This window comes from Colossoma macropomum, unplaced genomic scaffold, assembly GCF_904425465.1.
Source record: "Colossoma macropomum unplaced genomic scaffold, Colossoma_macropomum, whole genome shotgun sequence".
Lineage (NCBI taxonomy): Eukaryota > Metazoa > Chordata > Actinopteri > Characiformes > Serrasalmidae > Colossoma > Colossoma macropomum.
In genome coordinates, this window is record NW_023494791.1 from 21,072,188 (window position 1) to 21,097,513 (window position 25,326).

The 25,326-nt window shown below is 40.5% G+C and overlaps 2 protein-coding genes across 4 annotated transcripts; one reads left to right on the plus strand and one right to left on the minus strand.

Moving 5' to 3' along the window:
* Window positions 1-1,054: 1,054 nt before the first annotated feature.
* si:ch211-113e8.3 (dual specificity testis-specific protein kinase 2) lies at window positions 1,055-19,416 on the plus strand. Of its 2 annotated transcripts, none has more exons than XM_036574339.1 (11): window positions 1,055-1,217; window positions 1,850-2,308; window positions 9,774-9,895; window positions 10,067-10,115; window positions 10,227-10,373; window positions 10,644-10,726; window positions 12,389-12,479; window positions 13,920-14,003; window positions 14,483-14,569; window positions 14,700-14,796; window positions 16,467-19,416. In XM_036574339.1, exons 2-11 carry the CDS (start codon window positions 2,129-2,131, stop codon window positions 17,528-17,530), a joined length of 2,004 nt encoding a protein of 667 aa, XP_036430232.1. In that variant the 5' UTR covers window positions 1,055-1,217; window positions 1,850-2,128; the 3' UTR covers window positions 17,531-19,416. The 2 variants fall into 2 exon arrangements, with proteins under 2 accessions (XP_036430232.1, XP_036430233.1); XM_036574340.1 differs by having other exon boundaries at window positions 1,853-2,308.
* LOC118810523 (GTPase IMAP family member 8-like) lies at window positions 14,695-25,253 on the minus strand. Of its 2 annotated transcripts, XM_036574342.1 has the most exons (5): window positions 25,149-25,253; window positions 23,825-23,962; window positions 22,196-22,768; window positions 21,005-21,449; window positions 14,695-14,806 (listed from the first exon to the last, which is right to left on the minus strand). In XM_036574342.1, exons 2-5 carry the CDS (start codon window positions 23,847-23,849, stop codon window positions 14,788-14,790), a joined length of 1,062 nt encoding a protein of 353 aa, XP_036430235.1. In that variant the 5' UTR covers window positions 23,850-23,962; window positions 25,149-25,253; the 3' UTR covers window positions 14,695-14,787. The 2 variants fall into 2 exon arrangements, with proteins under 2 accessions (XP_036430235.1, XP_036430234.1); XM_036574341.1 differs by lacking the exon at window positions 14,695-14,806 and having other exon boundaries at window positions 20,081-21,449.
* Between the last annotated feature and the right edge of the window lie 73 nt (window positions 25,254-25,326).

Sequence of the window (25,326 nt, forward strand, 5' to 3'; positions counted from 1 at the left end):
TATGTTGTATGTGTGTGTGTGTGTGTGTGTGTGTGTGTGTGTGTGTGTGTGTGTGTGTGTTTCACTGTTCTTTGGAGAGAAGAAAAAATACTATTATTAGCTGAAAATGGTAAAATTAACTTGTTAACATCCATTGCACATATGTCAAAGATATAGATATAGACCTACTACCAGATGGAGCAAATATTTTGTGCCCAACACAACTTTAGATTCATAAAATATTTACTATTTGAAGACATGCAAAATCCCTTTAGCTGATCTCTCTCTCCTTCTCTCTCTCAGAAAATCACATTAATCTGCCTTTCCCTTGTGTTTTATACTTTTAAGATATTGTAAAGGGAGTGTGATAAATTTGGACACCTAAATATAGCCTACAGCTCGTATTATAGAACAGCTGCAGAGCATCCACATTGACCTGATAGAGACATGACAAATGTAAGAAATGTGTGTACATATGAGTACAATTTCAGGTGTATTGCCAACTTATGACTTATGCTGAAATAGATAGATAGATAGATAGATAGATAGATAGATAGATAGATAGATAGATAGATAGATACTATTAGTCTTGAAGGAAAGTACATACTGTACATTGTATATACATATGTATGTATAGACATATATATATATACATATATATATATATATATATATGTGTGTGTGTGTGTGTGTGTGTGTGTGTATTGATACATGTACATGTGTGTATATGTATAAATATATGTACATATGTATACGCATATATGTATATATATATATATATATATATATATATACACACATAAACATATACGCATATAACCTGTATAAACAGCAGTGTGCAGGCCTTCACCTCCTCGGCTGTATTCTGACTCATTACAAAGCCTATAATGTTCACAGGTAAGAATGGCTTTAGGAGCACTCTGGACTGTGTGTTTACTACGTAGGGAGCAATTGGTCGATTTGAGACACACCCCCCTATCAGTAGCGCCGCACGCTCACGAACCACGTAAAAAGTGGAAATGTGTCACCGCCTCCACTGCGCATGCTCGTCTCTCAGGCCCTGCCCCTGTTCCTCTCCAATGGGAGCGCAAAGCCTCCGAGCGGTCGGAGCGTTTGACCGAGACAAAACGACCAAACAGAGGACGGCCGTGACCGAGAAGACGACCAAGGCCGAGTGATTAACGGCTTTTCTTCTCCTGCCTGTGGAAACATCGCTGTGCATCCGAGCTGAAGAGCCGGTAAGCGGAGCGCGCAGTGAGCCGTTCAGCAGGCAGAGCTCAGACTAGACTGATTTACCGTTAAAGACCAGACCGGCGCTCCGCTAATGGCTGAACGCTGTTTCAGTTTCATCTACAGTCACATACTGGTGCAGGAGAGCAGAGCGAGGGCTGAGTGGAGAGGATAAAAGCAGAGTAGGAGCTGTAGGAGTAGTGGAGTGGCTTTGACTGAGAGAAATCATGGGGCTGTTTAGCTCAGCAGCGTCTGTAGTCTAAGCAGCTGCAGAGGAGCCTCTGTAATCCTGCTCGTCTCTGCAGAGCATCACAGACAGCAGATGGTGAGACGGCATGCTGCTCACCTTGCTAACAAACCCGGCTGTACTCGATGTGTTACTGTGAACCGCAGAAATGATGTGCTGATAAAATGCCTCGTTAATTGAAATGTGATTAAAGCTGCTGCTCCGTCTGCCTGATGGCTGCAGCCCCCTGTAGGTCACTGCTGAGACCAGTAGGCGGTTGTGAGCACGTTTAGAGTAAATTCAGCTGCACGTTTTTGTCTGCAGCAGCAGAAGGGCTGTAGAAACGTGCTGCAGCTGATGGTGATGAGAGCGATTAGGGTAATTGCACATTTTTGTCGCCTCTGTTTACCGCAGCAGCTTCAGAGACGTGGTGGTGGTCGTGCGGCGGGGCGCTCAGGGGAAACCAGCGGCGTGTGAGGCAGCGGCCGCTTTCTAAAGGTGTAGTCTGGATCAGCGGCGAAGCGGCATTGAAGCCCCTCCATCCATCCATCCGGGGTTTGTTCGCAGCGGAGGGATGCAGAGGGGCTCGAGTCGCCTCTTTTCTCGAGCCGCGAGGTCGTTGGTCATCACCGGCGCCATGGGTCGTCTGTCCAGCGGGATTCCGTTTTGACTGACGCTCCGCACCTTTTCGCCATGGACCCAGAGGACCCCGGCCAGGAGGTGTGGGAGCCGCCCCCGCACGGCCTCCACGGACCCAACCGGGTCAGGCCTTCATCGTACCGGGCCCTGCGGAGCGCCGTGTCCAGCCTGGCGCGCATCGACGACTTCTTCTGCGAGAAGATCGGCTCCGGGTTCTTCTCGGAGGTTTTCAAGGTAAAGTATCACCATATTTCTCCTAAGACAGCGGTCCCTCACTCTGGTCCTGGAGCACCACCTGTGCTGCATTCCCCTGCTCTGACCCTCCTGGTCCAGCTAACCAGCTACTTGAGAAGCTCTTCCTGAGTTGTGTTGGAGCTGGAAAATCTCAGGAGAACTCCAGGACAAGAGTATGAGAGAACCACTGCAAAAGTACCTGTGGGTTTGTTGAAGTGCAACCAGTGTACAGCTGTGACTATAACTTATAATTTCACAGTTCATGATGCCTTAACCAAAATGAATTTGGGGTCATTTTATGACTCTATGGCCATAAATTATTCCTCTTGTGCAATTCCAGCTTACTCTTGGTAGTAGGGCTGAATGATTTGGGGAAAATATCTGTTTGCGATTTTTCTTATCAATATTGAAATTGTGATTTAAGTGCAATAATTTTCTATGAATGAAGCTCCAGATCTTTTTTTACCAAGAAGACCAGCATATCGTTTTTTTTCAGACCTGAGGCTTGAATGCAGAAAGTGGTGTGCCAGATTACCAGTTCACAAGATCTGCATTAGGTTAAATGGCTCCACTTGGAACTTGTTAAATAATGAGGAGTATTATTAAAGCTATAACTCTTATGATTTGAAAATTACTCGTTCAAATTGCAATTTCATTATACATATGATTAATTATACAGCCGTGCTGGGTAGTTCACGGTTTAAAAGGAGTCTGTTCCTATACAGCAGTGCAGTGTTTATGGTCTTGGGTCAGCTTGTGGACCATGGTAATTCAGTATGGCTCAGGCTTGTTGAATATTCCTTAAAAGAGCTAAGAGCAAAAATCTTCCATGCACTTTAAGTGGTTAGTTAGCATGGACTAATTGATTATATGTGCCATTAGGAATGCTGTGAATCAGGATGCTTTAATTCCAGTCCTAGTGGGTGATGATTTCCCTGGTTACACTCATCTGGTTCAGCTAGTTCGTAGCCAAAAGGCTACGATACATCCATAACAGTTAATCATACCTAAATCTGAATCAATGTATCTACAGAGTAGAGCTATTATTTAGATGCTTTATTGTTCTACCCTGTAACGTTCATCAGGACTGTAACTGTACCTTCACTGTGGGTGTGCCAAGCATGCCATGCTGTTTCAGATATGTTTATTTGTGCATGCATGTGTGCGTGTACTGCATGTATTTAGTCATAGACATCAGGGTTTGTGCTTACTGATAGGGCAGGTCGGTCCCACTCATCAACATAATAAGATTACAGCCCAGGCCTAAGCAGACAGACCTGTCACCAGCACTAGTGTGGGGGTTTATGTGTGCTTGCATCAAACACGTGTTTTGCTCACTTCCTTGCCAATTTATTGCTGTGGTGCTTTGTGCAGTTTTTTTTTTCTCTGATTATGAATAAAGCACAAGAGTTCTTAATAGTCTCTAACTTCAGGAAGTGTGAGGTTAAATATGGTATGTTGGAGATGGCACCAATCTGACACCAGGTATTGGTATCGGGCTGACATCAGCAGACAGTGCTGGATCCAGATATGGTAGAGAAAATTATAATGAATCTGATACAGTCCTTTAACAAGTCTGTCCTGAAATAGCACACTGTGTCACTGTGTGATGTGATGTTAGCTGTGTATTTCTTTCAGTGGGGTAGTAGAGTGAACATGATAACCCACTTTTAGATGCTCAACTTAAGTGAAGTGCTTCAAATTAAAAATAGCTCATTGTAAAGCTTGCTTTTTTTTAAGAAGAAAGACTGGCTCTGTATTGGTATTGGCTGATACGCAAAGTCTCAATATTATAATTGGACATGGAAGTGTTGTGCCACTGCTGCATTTTGCACATGATGCATACTTACTTATTTTTCTGTCACTCAATTTACTACAAAAATAAGACAACCAGAATGGTTCACTCGCTTAACCCGACTATTCAGATTTTCTGCATAAATAAATCATTGAGATGAACAGTCATTCAGAGTGGTTTGATGTGAAAAGGTTAGTTGTAGAGAAACTTACTGACTGAGATTTCTTTACAGTGGTGGAAATAGGAGTGTGTACAAAAAGCATATTGCCATTTTATTTACTCTTTAAAAGAACCAGTAAATATGTGTGTCTTCTGAGTTTTTATATGTAATGTTGGTGATGGTAAAATAGTTGTAAATCTGATGAAATACGTTTTCTTTGGGAACTATTTAGCCTATAAGGCTAAATCTCTTTGCCATTTCAGTGTATTTTTAAAAAATACATTGCTGACCGAAACCTTGTTGCAAAACTTTTCTAAAACAGTATCTCAGGCATCAGAACACACATTCATCCAGCCATTTCATGTAATGACCTTCTGTGAGAGAGTTTTAGAGGTTCTTCGAACATCTTGTTCCTATTACTAACACTGTAAACAATTCTGACTCTGAAGTTTCTCTAGAACGGAGTATTTCAAATCAAAACTCTCAGAATGACTTTGAATTCTGCAGAATATTTGAATATTGAAGTTAACACATGGACATTCGTTGTATTGATCATCTGGTGGAACTCCTCCCTTTGGACACACCTTTTCACTGTAAATGAGTTCACATCAGTAATAATTAACATGCATTATAGGCGCTCCTTTGTGGACTTTATAAAGCTCCTGCACAGGGCACTACGGACACACACAGTCTTTCCATTGTGCATTTCCATTTTCTTTGTTTGAAACTGTCAAATTTATTGGCGGGCAAACACTGAATGACGCTTTACTTGTTTGCTCGTGATATGAGGCTTGTTGAGTCACTCCAGCAGTTTTGACATGGGATAAGGAGAACAAGTCTCAAGCTGCTTTAGGGTAGAGAACTGAATCCTGTGTTAGGCAGAGAATTGGATAACACTGCAGTGTAAATGCAATAATTGTGTGGTTAACTGTAATGCATAGCTTGTTTTATAAAAAAAAAAGGCAGCAGGTTTTCATTCCCATTAAAGTGATCCGTTTCCATTTAATGGTGCGACATAGCAAATGGAATGAATTTGAACACTGACTAATCAAGTTCATTGATCACAGTGGAATCAGTAAAACCATGTAAGCTGCAGAACGACTATTGATTAGTCTGATTTTTGCCTCTTGTCTATACTCTCAAATGCTTTTTTCAAAGTAATATTGATCAGAATGATAATCAGGGGTGTAATTCTCCCTTTTTGCATTGATGTCTAAGCATGTAACAGGAATACTAAATCACACTTTAGAGCTCTTGAGGTTGCAGTCTAATTGGGGTTTTTGTATGTGACATTTTTTATTTGACATTCACACCATGCGATACTTCTTCTCTCACCATGAGGAATTGTTCTCTGCTTATCATATATTGATGCTATTTGAATAGGAGCACTGACAGAGCTGAATATCATTTGCCTACACAGATGGTAGTCTGTGGGAATTGGGTCAATATGAGTAGTGCAAAATGAGAATTGATTGCGTTTGCAGGAGTGGGACCAAATCACACTAGAAATGAATTGGGTCCTTTATTTATTTCCAACCCTGTTTTGAGAATTATAGGATTAGTTTTAGGAGCATTTTACCAGCTCTAAATACTTGTTGGTATTTCAGAATGAGCAACTGGATGCTCATTTCCAAAACACACTTAAAAAATGATTTTAAATTAAATGTGAATTGTACAAAAAATGTATTGCAGTTATTCATTACTGCATTTCAGAATACATTTAGCAGGCAGCAATTTTCACTTGCTCCCGTGAGTGAAGCATGAACTCCACAGAGATTTAGGTAAAACATCCACTTGTACTTTCTATAGCATTCTGAACTAGCGTTTTTCTTACCCTCAGACAATTTAAAGTGCTCCCAGAAGTGATTTCTTAGCTGTCTCTGCTGTTTTAGCTTTAATAGCTACATGGAAGGTGGTGGATTTTTTTTTTTTCCCCTCTGTGAGGAGGTGAGGTCAGTGCCTGGCAAAAATGTATCATGCGTTTAACTAAACCAGCATTAATTTATTTAAATTATACGCTGACAATGTGTTGTTATTTAGGCTACAATTTTAACAGCCTTAAAACAACAAAGCTGCTGAATACCAAATAGAGACATTTGAGCATTAAAATGCTTCGGGTCAGCCCTGGAGAATTATGTTTGCTATTTTAGAAGAATTTTAAAGTATGACTCTGGTGATGTCAAATTTGGCAGCTTCACAATATGTCTTCATGAAGTGGGCTGCATCCAGACAAAGCTCTAGCCTGTGTTAGGGCTGGTTCCTTTGTTTAGATTATATTTTGCATGAAAACCCTTTTGAACGTTCTCTTAGAACTACTGCAGAACCTTGGTACGAATTTGAATATGCAAAGATCGCAGAATTGCAGCGCGAATAGCAAAATCTCAATGAACAGCAGCTTGGCCGTCTTTGAAAGACGAGTGCTTTAATAGACAGGCTGCTTCAGTATTGCTGCTTGTCAGGCTTTATCTATATGCGCTGAGTGGTACGTGTCAAGTGTCCGTCAGGCCTGTGAGGGAGTGTGGTTAGTCTGTGTGATGTTATTGTGATGATGCCCCGGATTCCTGCAGGTCAGGTGGGATGATGGGAAATCCAGAAAGCCTATTAGTGCTGAGCGGCCACTAATACCCCCTACACTGTACTGACTGTGCACACTCTCCTTTACTCTTGCTGTCCTGTTTGTCTTGGTTTCTCTCTCTCTCTCTCTCTCTCTCTTTCTGTTATTCTCTTATTTACACATTTTCTCACACTACCCCACTGACATCCAAACCTAGAAACTTGCAGAGCTCTCTTTCTTCAGGGCTTTACTTCTTCAAATACCTGCTGGGACTCTCTCAGCTGCAAGCTGCTTCATCATTCCTCTTTTTATATGCTCTCCTCATTTTCCCTTTCTGCTCCACTTTGTTTCTATTTTCTCTTCTCTCCTGTGTTCTCTTTCTGTCACTCTCCCTCCATTCATTTGTCTTCAATCCTCCTGCTACTGCATGTTTTTACCATTGCTCTGGCCAGCATATTACTTGGCAGCAGGATGTGCAGCACACAGATCTGATTATAAATATGTAACTGAGTGGAGGTCATGCACACAGATTGCCGTGACCCATCAGCTTTCACCATGCTGCAGCACCAGCCATGGAGATTATAGAGGCCCTGCAAAGCAATACTACACCTGTAATCAGGCTCACTTTTCGTCAAGTGTGCACATGTGGGTTGAACAAACACTGAGGATGCAGAGTTTGGCGGCCTGCGTGTGGCAAAAATGTGTGTATATATTGGGATACTTTGCAAAATTTTAAATACAATGCAGTGGTTTGTAAATCGTGAATATTTAATTGAAAATAGAAAAGACAATATATCAAATATTTTGTAAAATATATGCTCATTTTGAATTGGATGCCAGCAACACATTTGTAAAAAAAAGTTGGGATAGGGGATGTTTACCTGTGTGTTGTATCACCTCTTCTTTTAACAACACTCTTAAGTGTTTGGAAACTAAAGAGACCAATTGCTGTAGTTTTGAAAATGAAATGGTTTTTCCCGTTCTTGTTTAATACAAGATTCCAGCTGCTCAACAGTTTGGGGTCTCCTTTGTCGTATTTTTAGTTTAATAAAGCACCAAATGTTATCAGTGGGTGACAGCTTGTATTACAACAGCCATGCTGTTGTAATACAAGCAGAATGTGGTTTGGCATTGTCTTGCTGAAGTAAACAAGGTCTTTCCTGAAGATGATGTCGTCTGAATGGCCGTATAGGTTGCCAAAAGCTGTACGTATCATACAGCATTAATGTAGATGCTGTGGATGCTGTGTCCATGATTTTCTAAAATGAATTTCGAACTTTTATATACAGACCACAGGACACTTCGCCTGTCCATCTAAAATGAGCTTGGGCCCAGTGAAGGTGGCAGTGTTTCTGGATTCTGTTTATATCTGGTTTCTTTTTTTACATGATAGAATTGTAACTTGCATTTGTGGATGCAATGAACTGTGTTCACAGACAGTGGTTTTCAAAAGTGTCCCTGAGCCCATGCAGTGATTTTCCACTACGGAATCATGTCTGTTTTTAATGCAGTGCCGTCTGAGGGCCCGACGATCGCGGCCAGCCATATTGGTTTTTGGACTTGTCCGTTAAATACAGAGATTTCTCAGGATTCTCTGAATCTTTTAATGATATTATGTACCATAGATGATGGATTCCCAGAGTACTTGACTATTTTATGTTGAGAAACGTTATTCTTGAATTGTTGCACTATTTGTCTGCAAAGTCTTTGTTGCCATTTAGCCACCAGATGTTTTTTAAGTGTTAGATAAATTTACCAGTCTTTTGTTGCCCTGTCCCAACTTTTTTGAAATTCATATGGACATATTTTTCAACATATTTTGTCTTTGTACTATTTGTACTATTGGCAGTTAAAATAGGGTTTATTTATTTGCACATCATTTGCATTTTGTTTTTATTTACATTTTGCACAGCATCCCAACTTTTTTGGAAAAGGGTTTTTTCAGTGTTCCAGTTCCAGCGCTCATTGAACGCCATGGATTATATTGTGAATTTGGGAAGAATTGCTGGAAAACTCTAATAATGGAAGCTATTAGCAAATGTTTATGTGGAATTTTTTTAAAATATATTTTCAGATACAGAAACAAATTATTCCAGTGCAATCATATCCAGTTTTTTTTTTCTCTAACCCTCCTAACAATGCCTCCCAACCCAACCCTTGCTGCCTATTAGGTACACACACAACACAACACAACACAACACACACACACACACAAGATAATGACATAAGCTGGACCATGGTAACAAGAATTTTTCAGAGAGCTTGTTGAAACTAGCAAAGGTATCATAAACCATAGCAGCCTAATCTCTGCCGCTGTGTAAAAGTGTGATGTAGTTTAACTTGTGGAAAAATCTGTAAGTTTAAAATGTCTAAATTATGACCCTATTCTGAGCGTGGAACGTACAATTGGGGATGAAATATGTTGTTTGTGTGTGTGTGTGTGTGTGTGTGTGTCTGTGTGTGTGTGTGTGTGTACGCACAATATTAGAAACACACTACTGGATGTGATATAGTAATGAATACATTTGTATTTCCTCCCAAGAAGTTACCCTACCCCCACTTTACCCTGATAAAATGAATAAACATATTTTTTACTGTATATAAATTGTTCTCTTTGTTTTTTTTTTTTTTTTTTTCTTTCTTTAAGTTGTATTTTTAAGTATTTTAATAGCAAAATGCAGGATAAGGTTAGAAGAAAAAAAAGGTTAAAAGAAAAAATAAACTTGATTTGAAACCTGTCTGCCTGCGTCTTTTTGGCTCTCAGCCCACCACAAGCATTGCACTTTGGCTCGCCCAAAACAAAAAAAAAGTTTGGGCACCCTAGTCACGTCATTGGTGTTTGGACAATAAGTGTATTGTGATTCCACACTTGGCATCAGTGTAAAAGTCTAAATTCTGGTATTGTGACAGCCCTAATTGCCTCATTTCAAACAGTTTGTCTCTGTCTGTCCTACAGGTACAGCACAGAATCACAGGGCAGGTGATGGCTCTGAAGATGAACACTCTGGCCAGCAACAAAGCCAACATGTTGAGAGAGGTGCAGTTAATGAACCGCCTCTGCCATCCCAACATCCTAAGGTCTGAAACAAATTCGCACCACTGTTTTCCCCTTATAACCCCTGTTATGGGCATTGAGTGGTTTGAATCCTGGCTTCCCTGTTTAAAATGACATGATATTCATCCATGGATATCCTAAATCTCAGAGGTGGATGACAGTACAAAATTTCTCCCTCTCTCTCTCTTTCACAGGTTTTTAGGGGTGTGCGTCCATGAGGGCCAACTCCATGCTCTGACTGAGGTGAGACACTGGTCTCTATAGTAACAGAAAGCAGAAGTGTCTCCACAGACTGGTGAGAGAATATAAAGTTGTTCCGAAATGTAATAGGCTGTCTGGTTGTCATGGTTACAGTACATCAATGGGGGCAATCTGGAGCAGCTGCTGGACAGTGACATGTACCTGTCATGGGTAGTGAGGATGGGTCTGTCCTTAGACATCGCACGGGGGCTACAGTACCTCCATAGCAAGGGAATCTTCCACCGAGACCTCACCTCCAAGGTACACGCACAAAATATAAGCCAGGTGTATTGTCTTTACTAAGAATTATTATTTTAACAGTTTTCTACTGTTTTGATCATTTACTGCTTTTTTTTAAAACAAAGTTTATTTAAATATTTTCATATTGTTCATTTGATGTGTATTTATATTTAATTTTGTCTTATTTGAATTCCCAGTTAAGATAAGTACATATATTTAAATATCCATGCATATCCCAGGTATATCCATTGTGTGTACAATGGACCGATCATCATATTGTTGTATTTGTAGAACTGTCTAGTGCGCTGTGAGAACGGCCTTTTCACGGCTGTGGTTGGAGACTTTGGGCTGGCAGAGAAAATCCCTGATTACAGGTTGGTGCATTTTCACATTTCTACAAATTACTGCAAAATCCCACTATGATTATACGCTGATAACTAACATCTATTATTTAAATGTTCGAAAAACATGCTGTCAGTGGCTTTGAGATGCACAACTCTATTCTATTTGTCTTATTAGTTTGCTTTTGATGTGTAACATTTGTCCATGTCCTGATTCAGCAGTGATATGTTGTCTTTACATCGTTCTGTAGCAGCTTTTATTGTTGTCGTGTTTGTTAAACTGATAAAGCCGTGTAGCAGCCTTCCACACTCTGAATGGCTTCTGTCACAAATCATGAACAAATGCTTAAAAGATTTTAAAGCTATGATTACATCAGTTATTAAAACTTAAAAAAAAAAGTAAAACTTATATTAATATTAACATGAATCAATTGTATTGATTTTATACCAAAAACTACAAAATCATACTGAGAATAAGCGAGTTTGCGAGGAGACCAAAGATGATGTCGTAGGAAACGATGAAGAGAAAAAGAGAGACCGAGCAATAGATTAGACAAGAGTAAATCTCGGACTGACTTTTACTTGTTGGTGAAAGCTAAAAGAGATAAAAGGATGCAAGACAGTCTCAGGACTAACAGGAAACCAACGGAAATCTGACAGCAGAGTGTTCATCCCTGACAACGTTGTTTATGAAGGATTGCGACGTAAGCTGTAACCTTATCGGTCTCATCCCCGTCTTTCCGCCAGAAAGTTTGGTCAGTCTTTGTCAATCTTATGCCAAATAAGTCTTGAAGCTTTGCAACGTCGTAATAAAATCCTGTAATATTATTCTGCCTTGTAAGTCAACATGGTTCTTTCTCTTCTGATGTTCTTTGCAGTTGTTGTGCTGAATTCCGTCTACATGGCAGAGTCTGACTCCCCTTTGCGAGCACGCTGCAGGTTACACTCGCAATTTCGGTTGTTTTCACATAGAGGTGGAAATCGCGAGCATAATCTGTAGCATCCACAATGCCTGCGTGATGCGCCTGCACGCGAAAGGGAATTGTATTCTGCATCCTTTTGCTTGTCAACCATTGTATGTGTTCATGAGGGGGGCTCACAGTGTGATTTGTATTTATAACAGTGGTGTAAAAGTAAAATACTTACTACATCTCAAATAATTGAGAAGCCGATTATCTAATAGTTGTGACAGCTAATATCAATAGTATCATCATTGGTGATGGCTGGGGGGCGTGATCGGATGATGGTACATTCCCATCTCCCAGCTAAACTACTGTGGCCTAAAGTGGTTGACTTAAGACCAGTTAGCTGTTGGGCCAAGGATGCATAAAAATGAGGATGGCTGTGGGCTAAACGCTTCTGCACCATTTAGTACATAAATTGAGTGCACTTAATCAGAAAATTGGCAGGCGCAGAGGTTTTTAAAATAAATGAGTGCTCTTCAAATGCCTGTGTTATCCGCTTTCTTTTTGATTTCATTAACTGACTGGACTGCATGTTCTGCAGAAGCGCATTGTCACTGGCATCACACTCCACAAGCTCAATCAGTACACCTACAGTCATGGGTGGGTGACCTAGAACATTGTACATAGAATGCTGGTGTTATTTGGGTTCTGCCCTTTGCACACACAGTGTTCAGCAGACAGGCTTTCGCTTTTTGTTCATCAAGCTTAGCACTGTCTTGCTGTCTTACAGTGATGGTGTGGAGAAGCAGCCTCTGGCTGTAGTGGGCTCCCCCTACTGGATGGCTCCAGAGGTTCTGCGAGGGGAGTTTTACAATGAGAAGGTACGTCAGTGATGCTTCTCAAGAAGTTTTTTTCTGGTGATGCTCTGTTGCAGTTCTTTCATATTTACCCTAGAGATGAGCTGTGCAACAATATTTATCATGTTAAATTACATCACATAATGTCAAAATATGAAGGGTTTCATTCCACATTATAGACCCATTATGAGAATTTCTTTTGTAATATATATTGTTGGGAGGCAGTTTTCACATACAAGAAATACCAGTGCTACATTATGATTAATATAACATTTATTAGAGACAGAAAAATGTGTTTTACATTAAACATCACAAATTCATGATATCAAATTTTTTTTACAAATGGATATAAAGCATTTTGGAATGAAAGTCTTCATACACTTTTCCGAAGAGGTTATGGACAATGGAAAATGCACCCCACCTGTAAGCATTATGCAAACTGCTAACTAAAATAAGCTAAATGATCTAGTAAGCTAGTGAACAATCTCAAATACACTCATTTATGCAGTTACTAATAAATAAGGTATAAGCCTTATATCTTCAGTGCAAAACTATGAGTAAGGTGAAAACTGGGTAACTGTGAGTAGAGTTTAACCCAGTGGTGTCCAAACTTCTCCTCAAAGGGTTGATGTGGCTTCAGGTTTTTATTCCAGCAAAGCAGGAGCTCACGTGAGCTGTGATCCAAAAGCTTAGCGGCATTTCTAGAGTGCTACGTCATCGAAGGCTATTCCAATCAGAAGGATGCATGGATTACAGAAATGCAGCCTATATTCCTGGAACTTTCAAGGATGATATCAGTGTATTCTTCATGGCTGTTCATCACACGTTGTCCTTTGCATTCCCATCTGATCCGAAGAAGGTTCCAGAGAAACACCGCCAGATAAATCCAACTACTACAGATTTTTAAAAATGCCAAGAAAACGTACAGTTAAATATACAGGATGTTCTTTATTTATTGTCTGTGTGTTTAAGAGGGTGTACAGTGAATACAGGAAATTAAATTTACCTGCTTTTAGTGAGTTGATCAGTTTTTAGCTTGTAGGATAGTGTTTAATTACAAGCATTACATTTTAGCTTGTCACATTACATCATTTATATATTTGTTCTGCTTGCCAGCTAACAATCGTTCACACCAACAGAATTTTCCCAGTGAAATTTCTTATGCTGACCCCTTTCTGGTAACGTGACAAAGCGTAACACAAATGAGGAACCCTCATAGGACAGTCCTACTGAGGACCCACCTTTCTTGGCTGCAGCCTAGCTTTTGGAATGCAGCTGTGGTCAGTTTGAAGACTGAGAACAACTAAATAAACAAGTGCAATCTTTGCTTGTTTGGAGTGAAAACCTGCAGTCACACCAGCCCTTTGGACACCCCTGCTTTAACCCTACTTGTCTGTTTTTTCAAACTTTGGATTGGTCTATGCACTAAATGTAATATTGCATCTTTGCTCTCTTTCCTAACAGGTGGATGTTTTTGCATACGGCATCATTCTTTGTGAGATCATTGCGCGTATTGAGGCCGACCCAGACGTACTCCCCCGAACAGAGGTACTGCTCTGCACTAGTGTAAACCACTCAATCCCACCTACAAACTAACATTTCTAAACTACTGCTCCCTGTGTTTGGAGAACTTACTGGTACTGAGTGTTATACAGTGTTGTGTGATGCGCTCCCATATGCATTTTTCAAATGTTTGTGCTGCAGTCATCATTGTAAAAGGATCTCCAAGTAACTGCAGCAGGAGTGGTGAATTTTTATGACTTTCTGCGGTGTATTCATGCATGCAAATGAAATTCTAATCTCCTGCTTGGAGAGAGAGTCCTCTGTTGGTGCCATTTGACATAGCAGGCACTTAAAATCGTGGATATTCTTTGTGAGGGGTCAAGGGTTTACACTATAAAGCCTTTATAAAATGTGCAACCTAATTTGTTTGTTCTCTGTGTCTCTTTGAAATATGCTTTTGAAAACCAGAGGAGTTTCATTTTTAATTCATATTTGCTGTGATGCCTGTGACTGTCTCTGTGTAGGATTTTGGACTGGATGTGCAGGCTTTTGAGCATATGATTGGAGACTGTCCACCAGCTTTCCTTAGCCTGGCTGTTAACTGCTGCAATGTAAGACCCACTCACAAACCTCCTTCCGCACTGATTTTCTTCTGAATGCAGACTGTGCTTTATCCTGTGCTTTATCCTTTATCCTTACAAAACTTTTTTTTTTTTTTCTTTTCCCTGCTTTTCCTGGTAGATGTGTGCAAAAAGTCGTCCGTCTTTCTCAGACATTGTTGTTAGCTTGGAGAGGATGGAGAGAGAGAGGGAGAAGACTGAGGCACCAGTTATCCTTGGTGAGTGGGGCTGTAAACAAAAAATATATGAAAGATGAAATTTTGGACAAAGGTTTTTTTTTTTTGTGATCAAAAGTTTTTATTTGCTTTTTTTCCATCAAGACAATTCAGTACCAAACCATGTACATAGCCAGGGCCTTCCAAAAAAAAATTAAACAGGGGACTTCTGTCTACCTTAAATGAGTAAAGTAAGTACAGGATAAAATGACCCATATATTCCTAACATAGCAGACAACCTACAGACATTGGAGCACATCATTTAAAGCATCCCCACAAGCATCCAAACATATGCCACATCCCTATAACTTAAAATACATGCTATTATCAGATTTTATCAAGAGTTTAAAGCTGAGAGCGTATCAGAAATATCTCTTCAGTCTCTAATTGTTCTAGGAGTGGCTTTATTGATCCGAGCCATCAAACGCTCTAATAATACAGTGTATTTAAACTCTGCGAACCACATCCTTTCGAGAAACTTCCTGGCTCAAACCATGATTTAAGGATGTTTATTTGGCAGCTGTTGAAGCTGTATATAAAACTCTTCGCTGACTTGGAGATTGAGAAGATGATCAACATTTAGCAAACTGTGTTATGAATGTTCAGCAAACTTTGCTATGAACACTGAATACATAATAAGAAAAAACTAAATAGAAAATGTTCAGAGATGTAAAGATTCTTTGTTTTGGAAAAAAAACAAGTTTGCATAATATCCCCTTTAACTCAAATCTATTTGACGCCAGAGCGTGTTTAGTGTCCAAAGTTTAGCTTCTTTAATTTTGCACTGGATCTACACGGCTAGCTAACAAAGCTAGCCGTGTAGATAGCTTGGGTGTAGCTAACAAATAATGGACGTTTATTACCCCACCAGTGAGCAGCGTTCAGATTGCATGGCTAAATTACATCTTTTGCTTCAAACTATAACTAGTTGTTGAAGAAAATCTAATTGCTGCATAATTCAGTGTTTGAAATATAAACTGTCATTCAGAGTGGTTTGATGTGACATGGTTCATTGTAGAGAAACATACTGACTCATTTCTTTACAGTGATGGTGATAAGAACCAGGAGTCATAGTGTTTTCAATACAGATATAAGTTTTATTTACTATCTAAAACCTATGTATAAAATGTGTTTCAAAATGTGGTTTTTAAGTAATTTTAATAAAGGAAAATAGTGGGAAATCAGAAAACAGTGCAATCTTTGGGGAGTGTTTTGCCACACACCCTGCATGTACATCTCTGCCATGAGTGGCTTTAAAAATATTTTAAAATGATAAATCTGTTGTAAAAATTAAAACTGTTATAAAACAGTGTCTCAGACATCAGGAAATGGATTCAAACTCATACTGTTAATGACTTTGTTTTCCTGGGATTCTTTTAAGTAATTTCATATAGACGTGTATGACACGGTCATCCTAAAAAGTGGAAAAAGTGTGGACAGAATATAGGGCTTTACGATGGCTTCTACAGCTATTTTTTAGTTATGTGACATGTTTTTGTTTTACTTCTGCAAAAACCAAAGAAGCAAATGTTTTGTCCCCTGGCTTTGCCTGACTAAATCTGGGGGAAGGGAAAATTGTTTTAAAAGCTAATATGCTCAGTGTTTCCAGTTAACTGTGACCTGATGTTAACTGTGCAGCATTCATTCCTACTTTTATCTTTTGACGTCCTCAGAACCTGTTGCCATTGATGAGAGCCCGTACAGGAGGAGGAATTCACCATGTCCCGTGAGTAACCAGCGTCTGTCCCGGAGTCAGTCTGACATGCTTCCACCCGCCGCATCTCCATGCCTAGGCACCCCGGTGCGCGTCAACCCCTTCTCCCTCCGCCATGACTTGAATTGTGGCCGCATCAAGCTGTTCGACACACCCAGCAAATCGGTCATCTCCCTCACTTTCACTCTGCCCCCACCTCCCGACCCCTGTGCCTCTCCGCCCTTGGGTGCAATCTCGCCACCCCGCAGGTGCCAGTCCCTGCCCTGCACGCCAGAACTAGGACGTCCTCTGGCTTTGTTTCGAGAGCCTGAGACTCTAAGTGTGAAGGAGGAACCGGAGGAAAAGGGGCAGGAGCTGAAGAATGGAGGGATAGAAAAGAGGGAAAAAGGGCTGGAGGTTTCAGACGACCTTGGCCAGGACTCTGGCTTAGCACTGGAGCTAGAGATGGTGTCTCTGGAACGGGTGGAGGAGGAAGACGAAGGTCAGGCAGAGATGGAAGGACTTTTTTGCTCAGAACCCATGGACTGCAGTAGCTCCCCCGAGGGTGCCCTCACCATGACGGGAAAGCCCCTCTTCATCAGCAGCTCTTCTTCGTCCTCCTCTTCTTCCTGTCGGCAGCCAAACGGCTGGCCCAGGCCGGTTTCAAACGGCCCTCCGTCTCTACCTCCCCTGCCCCGCCTGGACAACAACAACAGTTGCCTGCTGGGAGCTGGCAGGATGCCGACATGGGCTCGGCTCAACAGCTACCGTGGCCGCCGCGCTCAAGAGCCCCTAGCGCCCCCTGCTGATCAGGATGACGTAATTTCCTGTCCGAGCTGCTGCCTGGTCGGCTTTAGCTTTCCTTCCGTGTGCCTGCGCGGAGCGCCGCCCACTCGGCGCCCATACAGGAACCTTAACGGTGGGGAAGCGGCAGCTGCCACTGCCACATCAACCAAGGGACTTCTTTGTCGCAGAGCAAACGGCCTGGCTCCGCCCACAGCACCATGCGAGCCGGGGCTTCCGCTCCCAGAGGCACAGACTTAGTGAGAGCGCCCACTGGTGGAATGGTGATGCAACCTCCACATGCCTCCTAGCCTCGGCACCGAGGCTGTGCTAAACAGTGCTATGGATACATTACTAGTGACTGTGTGCTGTGAAATGAGGAGAAAGCACTGTAGTGACAGTGGATGAGGAGCTTGCCTTTGTGTATGTGTGTGTGTGAAAGAGAGAGAAGAATGGAGGGCTATATGTGCAGTATGGAAAATCTTGTTTTGGCTGCACTGTGATGCTTTAGTTTACATAAATACAAATTACTTTTGAATTTTGAGAAGGTGCTATTTTGGCTACACAAACCTTCAACTTCAAAATCCACTGTGCTAAAAATGCCCTAAAACGCTGTGTGAGAGTGAGCGTGAGAGTGTGAGTGAGTGATTGGGATGTCATGTTATGAGTGTAAACTTTTATTTACTTTGGTAAGCATTCCTCTAAAACTGAAAGTTGTTCACTTAGTGTGGCAGAGTGAGTGAGAGAGAGAGAGACTGTGTGCTTGAGTGAGAGAGGGATCAGAACGACTTCTTACGGATGTCTGAAAGTGTGTTGATTATATTTTGCATCTAGAAACAATGTGTGCAATAAGTCAGTGTTGATTTAACTAAGTTGTACAGACTTTTTCTCTTTTTTAAATGGGTAATACATTTTGAGTATGATAGGAAAAATGGTTTTGCCTGTGTTGTAAAGCGTCATTTTTCTGTCTCCCTCTAGTGGTAGAGAGAATCCTTGCTGGCCAGGTTATTGCTGCTTAATGAAGTTCAAGTACTGTTTTGTATGTGTATTTACTCATGGCAAAAGTGAGACAACCAGATCACACAGGATGGACACATCTTTGGATTGAAAGTTATTGTGACAATAATAGACTTTTCCTGTTAGGATGCAAATGACGCTGAAGGGCTGAGACTGGCACTCAAGAAGATGCCCACATCACAAATTATGTAGCATTTATACCACTTTTCAAGACAAATGAAATTCTATTCAAGTTTCCTGAAGATTTCAGGTCTTCAAGAAAAGAGATACTTGTTCAGTGTCCTGTGTACTCTGGTCCACTTCCTCTCTGATGTAACAGCATGACTTCTGAACTTTTATCATACCCCTTAAGTTCATCTAAAGAGTTCTTTCAAGCCTGTACAAGAACACCTGCCCACGATGTGAGTGTTGAAAGCCTCTGCATGCAGAGAACTGTGCAAAAGGCCGATCTGTACATACCAATGCATGACCGACACTGGCCAATACTCACCATATCCTTGGTTTGGTACTTTATCTGCAGAATGCCATGTTTAGCCAGCAGTACATCTACAGAGGTTCCTGTTCTGTTGTGGTATCATACAGAGTGCTTTGTTGGAAATTAGATATGGATGTGGTAGGAAGAAACGCTTGAAACACTGTTGGTAAACTAATAAGCTATCTTTTTGAAATAGAGCAGACATTTTGAAGTGCAAGATGTATTTAATTTCAAAGTGAAAATAATAGCTTGTGCTGGTCACTCGAGTTTGACTACTCAACAGTTTTTTTTTCTGAAAGCCATTCACTTTTCAGATAAACTTTTGTTGAGTGCCTCATTGATATTATATAGGTATCATTTTGATGAATGGGTAATCGAAGGATATTGAATTGGTACTGTTTAGTTATACGTTCCATCTCAAGTGCTAGTAGAGGAAGCTTGTAATTGACACAATGGATGTAAAGATGGTGTTCAGTTTGATCCTTAAGTGTGAATTTACTGTGTAAAGTTTAGTTTGTTTTTACATTTTTTTTTTCCCCCTTTAAAGCACTTATCACAATGAATATTATCAGTACAGGAGAGAATCAGCTTTAATAAATGTTAACGATTCATGTTATTTATGAAACTGTCTTCAACATTAAAATATTGAATGTAACACTGCCTCTTTTTGCGATATGACTGAAACGTGCGAATTTTTTACAAAGGTGAGTGTGTTCATATCAAGTAGACATGCACAGTGACATCATCTCAGTCAATCTGTATCAGCACATAATTGCTTTAAATAATAATATCGGTATTGCACTGATGACAAAACTTCATATGAAGAGATTCTTCCAAGCAATTTTGGGCCATTTCAAGGAAACCTTACGTACAACTTCATCATGTAAGTCAACATCTTAAGTATGGAAAACATCTAGACAAACCAGAGGCATTTTGGGAAGATGTGGTATCTAAGGATGAAGTAAAAAAGAACTCATTGGTCACATTGAGGGTGGACGTTCTATGTTTTGGGATTGCATGGTAGGCCGGTGGCACAGAAAACATTGCACATATAATGCACATGGACTCTGCTAAAAAACAACAAATGTGACACAGTTAGTGAAGAAACTGAAAAAGGCTGTTTTATACAACTTTCTTTGGATCATTCTACAATGATCCAAAACATACTTCAGAATCCTCAATGAGCTACTTCTAGAAATACAAGCTGAAGCATTTGGAATGGCCCCTTACAGTCTACATCTTGTACATCATTGAAAATCTGTTGGTAGATTTTAAAACACAGAACTAGGAATGGTTCTGTAAAGCAGTGAGGGTGAAAAATTCCTAAAACAAGAATAATAGAAGTACCATCTGGGGAAACATCTGATCTCAGTGATTTGGACTATGGCATGATTGTTGGTGCCAGATGGGCTGGTTTGAGTATTTCTATGGGATTTTCATACACAACAGTCTTTAGGGTTTACATTGAATGGTGCGATAAAGAATAAAACTTCCAGTGACATTCTGCAGGCAGTTCTGTGGATGGAATGCCTTGTTGATGAGAGAGGTCAATGGGGAATGGACTGACTGGTTAGAGCTGACAGAAAGGCTACGGTAACTCAGACAACCACTCTACAGTTGTGGTGAGCAAAAATGTGTGGCAGAACAAGAGATTCGCAGCAGGAATGTTTCCAACAAATAGATATGAACTGAGGCTGTTTTGAGAGCAAAGGAAGGCCCTACCCAGTATTAGTATAGTGTTCCTAATAAAGTGCTCAGTGATTGGATATGCAAGATGCATAATTGGCCATCATTATTTTGTGTTGTGTTGCCATCCTGTGCTGAGGTGTGAGAACACACTCAGATGCTCATTTACTGAAAAAGAGCATATTACCACTGTCCAACCCTTTGTTTATTAATTACAATATATAACAAGATTCAGAGCTTATGAAAGATAATATTTTTGCATCTAATGTAAAAACAAAACATCTTAAGATGAAAACTGATGTAATTTAAGAAAAACACTTCATAAGTAACAGGGACTTGATATGACTCATACAGTGTTATGCTGCTAAAGCATTGTACTGTATACAGTGATCATCTCTGTCTTCTTCTACTCTTTGTTCCAAATCCCCTGGAATACCTCAAATATATATGCTTCGTGACCATTTGAAACCCTCATTCTGTCAATTTTGGGAAAGAGCTCCCTAACCTGATTTGGATCTTTGACTTTGTTGTTAAACACATGATATCTGTCTCCATACCTTTTGAGGAGCTGCTTCAGTGGAGGATCAGCATCTTCTATGAACTTTTCCACAGAGCATTTTAACTGGTCTCCATGAGTGAAGAGGATTATGGTGAAGTCTCTGTATTTCTCCCCAAAAATGTCTTCCATTTTTTCCAACACATTCTGCTGGTCCTGCAAGGATGTCCCCAGCTCCACGACCAGCAGAAACACATGGACTACAGGAGCACACCAGTCTATGTCCATAAGTAGGTCTTCTGTGACAATTTCTGGATAGTCCAACCCTGGTGTATCCATGACATGGATCCTCCTGTCACAAGACAGGCCATAAAACCAGTCACAGCGCTTGGCCATGGCACGGAAGCTACGTGAGGTGAATTTCTCTTCACCCAGGATGGTGTTGCCTGAGGTGCTTTTCCCACAGCCAGCTTTTCCCACTAGTATCATCTTCAGACGCAAACAATCTATAAGATAAAAGAATGTCATACACCTGTACAACATCCAAAGTGCCAGCAGATAATTAATTAAGAAACTAATTATATTTACTAAAAGTATGTCAATGTACACATAAAAAACAGTCAAGGGTAGAACTGTATTTATTATAAGCTTGTTTTATATTTCATGATGAATTCTGGTCTGCTGTGAGGATTAAGTTTAGGCACATAAGACTGGTTTCCTAGGCCCAAATTAAGCCTAAGCCTAGACCAAAAAGGATTTTCAATGGTGATTCACCATTGGTACTGCAATTTGGTTCAAGTCTAGGCTTAATCCAAGTCTGGGAAACAAACCCCAAGTTCAAGCCTGGTGGAATGTACTATTTTATTCAATTAATTTTACACTGAGTTGCCATTTTAGTAGGTACACTCACCTTGTTTCTACACTTATTAGCTGTTTTATCAGGTACACCTAGCATAAAGGTGCACTTGGTAAGTTACTGACTGTAGCTCGTCTGTTGCTTCACCCCATCTATCGCTGCCAAGAGACCTTCACAGGACCATCATTGACCATGTATTGTTTGAGTGGTGGACCATTTTCTCCCAGCAGCGACACCCAATGGAAGTGGCATGGTAGAGGATGTCGCACCAGAACGAATGCATTAACACCTAGTTTAACACCTACAAAGTGCACATTTATGGTAGGTGTATCTGATAAGTAACCAATGAATGTAAATACAAGGTAGGTATATGAGAGGAACCAAGGCACTACTAACCATCTATCGTGTAAAATCTCCCATTGTTCAAGTTTCTTATCTGGTCAAGTTTCAGGACAAGTTCAACCACTTGACTGCGATCATCAGATTCATTGTGGAACACGTGGTATCTGTTTCCATACGCCTTAAGAATCTGCTGTAGGGGAGCCCCTGCTTTCTGGATGAACTCCTCTATGCTGCTCGTCAGGCTGTCTCCATGGGTGAAAAGAACCAGTGTGATATCTCTCACTCTTTCTCCAAAGATCTTCTCCATCTGTTTTATGGCTTCCTGCTGTTCTTTGGTGAACCTCCCCAACTGGACAACCAACAAGAAAATGTGAACCACGGGAGCCCAAAAGTCTATGTCTCTGAGCAGGTCGTCTGTGTTGAGCTCGGGGAAGTCCAGCCCTGGAGTGTCCACCACGTAGATCTTCCTGCTGCAGACATAACCATAACACCCTGTGCAGTATTTAGTTACAGCAGAGAAGCCAGGGGATGATGTGAAGTGCCCTTGTCCCAGGATGGTGTTTCCTGAAGCACTTTTTCCACAGCCCACTTTGCCAACCAGCACTATCCCAAACCGGTGCTGAAAACCTGTCGGCCAAGACATTGCAGTGAATGTAGTGGGCTGGCTCTATTGCTATGTTTTCCAAAGTGGTTGTTAAGGTGTTGCTAGGCCATTGCTAAGGAATCCCAGGTAGTTTTAAGGTGTTGCAAGGCAATTGCTTTGTTATCCAAGGTGGTTGCTAAGATGTTACGAGGTCATTGCTATGTTATCTCAAATGGTTGCTAAGGTGTTGCTATGGTTTTTCTGCTGGTTGCTAAGGTGTTGCTAGGCTGTTACTATGGTGTTCCACGTGGTTGCTAAGGTGTCACTAGGCCATTGTTATGGTGTCCCAGGTGGTTGCTAAGATGTTACTAAGTCATTGCTATGTTAACTCAGGTGGTTGCTAAGCTGTTGCTATGGTATTCCACGTGGTTGCTCAGGTATCGCTAGCCCATTGCTATGGTGTCCCAGGTGGTTGCTAAGACTTTGCTGTGGCATTTCTATGGTATCCCAGGTGTTAGCTAGTGTGTTGCTTGGCCATTGCTATCCAGGTTGTTGCTAAGGTGTTGCTCGATTGCTGCTATGGTATCCCAGGTGGTTGCTTATATGTGTATATATATGTGTGCTGGTTTGTAGTCTGCATGTAAGGTATATGAGGGGCAGTGTGAGAGCTGTCCTTTTTTGACATTATTTGTGGTAGTTAGATCTGAATTTTCGCAATATTCAGCCATTTATTTTCTTATGAGAAAAAACATATTTGAACACTGTACAAAAATTGTACATGCAATCAGTCCAAAAAGCAAAGGTCTGCTGTTTCTGTGTATACCTTACTTTTCATGTGACCGCTGTATTTTGAGATTATGGCCAAAATATCTGGTTGGGGAATGTAAGAGTAAATTAATACTGCTTTAGCTAAGTTAAGGAATGTGTGCTTACTTGTTATCATTTTACATCCAATTCACTTAACAATGAGTTGGATAATAACAAATAACAACAAATGGATAATTATAATGACAGTACTATGCTAAAGATTCTGATTCACTTTAACCATTCAACACAATCAACTCACACCTCTGACAGATAAGTTCAGATAAGTTCCTCACCAGCACTGGGACCACCCTCTGCCATGGCTTCTCTTTCAGTGACCCCCAAGCACACATCATCAGCTTAAGGTGGTTACTGTCAGCATATCCAGCTGATTCTTGATGCTTTTCATCTTTATAAAGCAAATGTAAGCACTCCTACAGAGAGAACACAAAGTAACACAGCTGAGTGACTGCTTGCAGAGGAAAAAATGGAACTTACATCCAGACAAAAACCTGAGGATATACTCTGAGAGAGCTCACAGAGCACTGGGTAAACACCTGGCATCCAGCAGCACAGAAACTAAAGTTTGTTAGGTTCTGTTCTTCTCTGGGTTCTTTGGTCTAAAATAAAATGCCACCAAGGTAACATAGTGAAAATACAATACAACCCCCCGGCAAAAAGATGTATTATCTAAATCTATTAGTATGTAAATATTAATAACTAGTAAAAGGTAGGTTCCTTTGCTCACAAATAAACTTGAGTAGAAGTAAAAGTATTATCATTTGGAAATACTGAGGAAAGCACAAATCCATCAAAACGGTTCTTTCACATGTGTAACTGTGTAAATGTTAATAGTTACTACCCACTTCTGTTTGAGAGAATTAAAAGCAATTAATTTCCCAAATCACTACACAAGATAAACTATTCAATCAGTGGTTGGTTCTTTAGACAAACATTTTTATCCGTGGCACAAGTAGGATCTTCTGAGTCACAGTGCAAACTAAAATAACATCCCCTCTATACAAAAATTACTTTTAATGAATAAAACATTAACAATAATTTGCTGTTACATCTCAAAAACGTTGATGCTCTCAAGGCATGCCACTAGCCCCTAACATTAACGGAAATGTTTACATTAGATTACCTATTTAAGATTTTAGAGGCATAAACAATGAATCAATGTGAAGAAACTGTTTGAAAGCAGTTATTATGTGAGTCTGTGCAGAGTTGATGGAAGTTAACTAGTGAAGTATGTTGTTAAGAAATTTCTGTGATCTTTCTATGAGTCATGGGTGTACAGTTGTGTCAGGGTCTACACAAGGGGCCCAATAATAGACACTTTACACCCCTCAAAAGAGTTACTTCACCGATTTCTATAAATGAGATGTGTGAATGTGAAGGACGCTTTTAAAGTTTTAATGTTTAAAGAACTTCCACATAATTTAAAAGTTCTAGGAAGAGCTTTTGAATTGGTATAGAGCCTTTACATTATGTGATAGTTATTTAAAGCTTTAAAAAGTTTTTTACACAATTTATTTTCACATATAGTTCTTTAGGGAACCAAAAGTGGCTCTTAAGTGGCACTGCAAAAAGAATGAATGAATCTTTGAATGATCTTACCTTCAGTGCAGAAATGATACTGATCCTCTAAACATGCTCCAAGGACACCATGCTCTTCCTCTCAAATTGTTCTTCACCATATGGAAATTTGAAAGTGAAATCTTTCACAATGAAGTGCAGTACATTTGAGACCCGAGTCTGTATAAAACATTTCTCACTGCTCTTTGTCCTCCAGCAG

Bases quoted from the DNA above. Each gene is read 5' to 3' on its own strand.
- LOC118810523 (XM_036574341.1), bottom strand. From the start codon at position 23,849: ATGGCAGAGGGTGGTCCCAGTGCTG. The intron at 22,769-23,824 runs GTGAGGAACTTA...CTTGGCCGACAG, and splicing joins AGAGGGTGGTCCCAGTGCTG to GTTTTCAGCACCGGTTTGGG. The intron at 21,450-22,195 runs GTTAGTAGTGCC...TTTATCTTATAG, and splicing joins GAGATTTTACACGATAGATG to ATTGTTTGCGTCTGAAGATG.
- si:ch211-113e8.3 (XM_036574339.1), top strand. From the start codon at position 2,129: ATGGACCCAGAGGACCCCGGCCAGGAGGTGTGGGAGCCGCCCCCGCAC. The intron at 10,727-12,388 runs GTTGGTGCATTT...GCTGTCTTACAG, and splicing joins GAGAAAATCCCTGATTACAG to TGATGGTGTGGAGAAGCAGC. The intron at 14,797-16,466 runs GTGAGTGGGGCT...TGACGTCCTCAG, and splicing joins TGAGGCACCAGTTATCCTTG to AACCTGTTGCCATTGATGAG.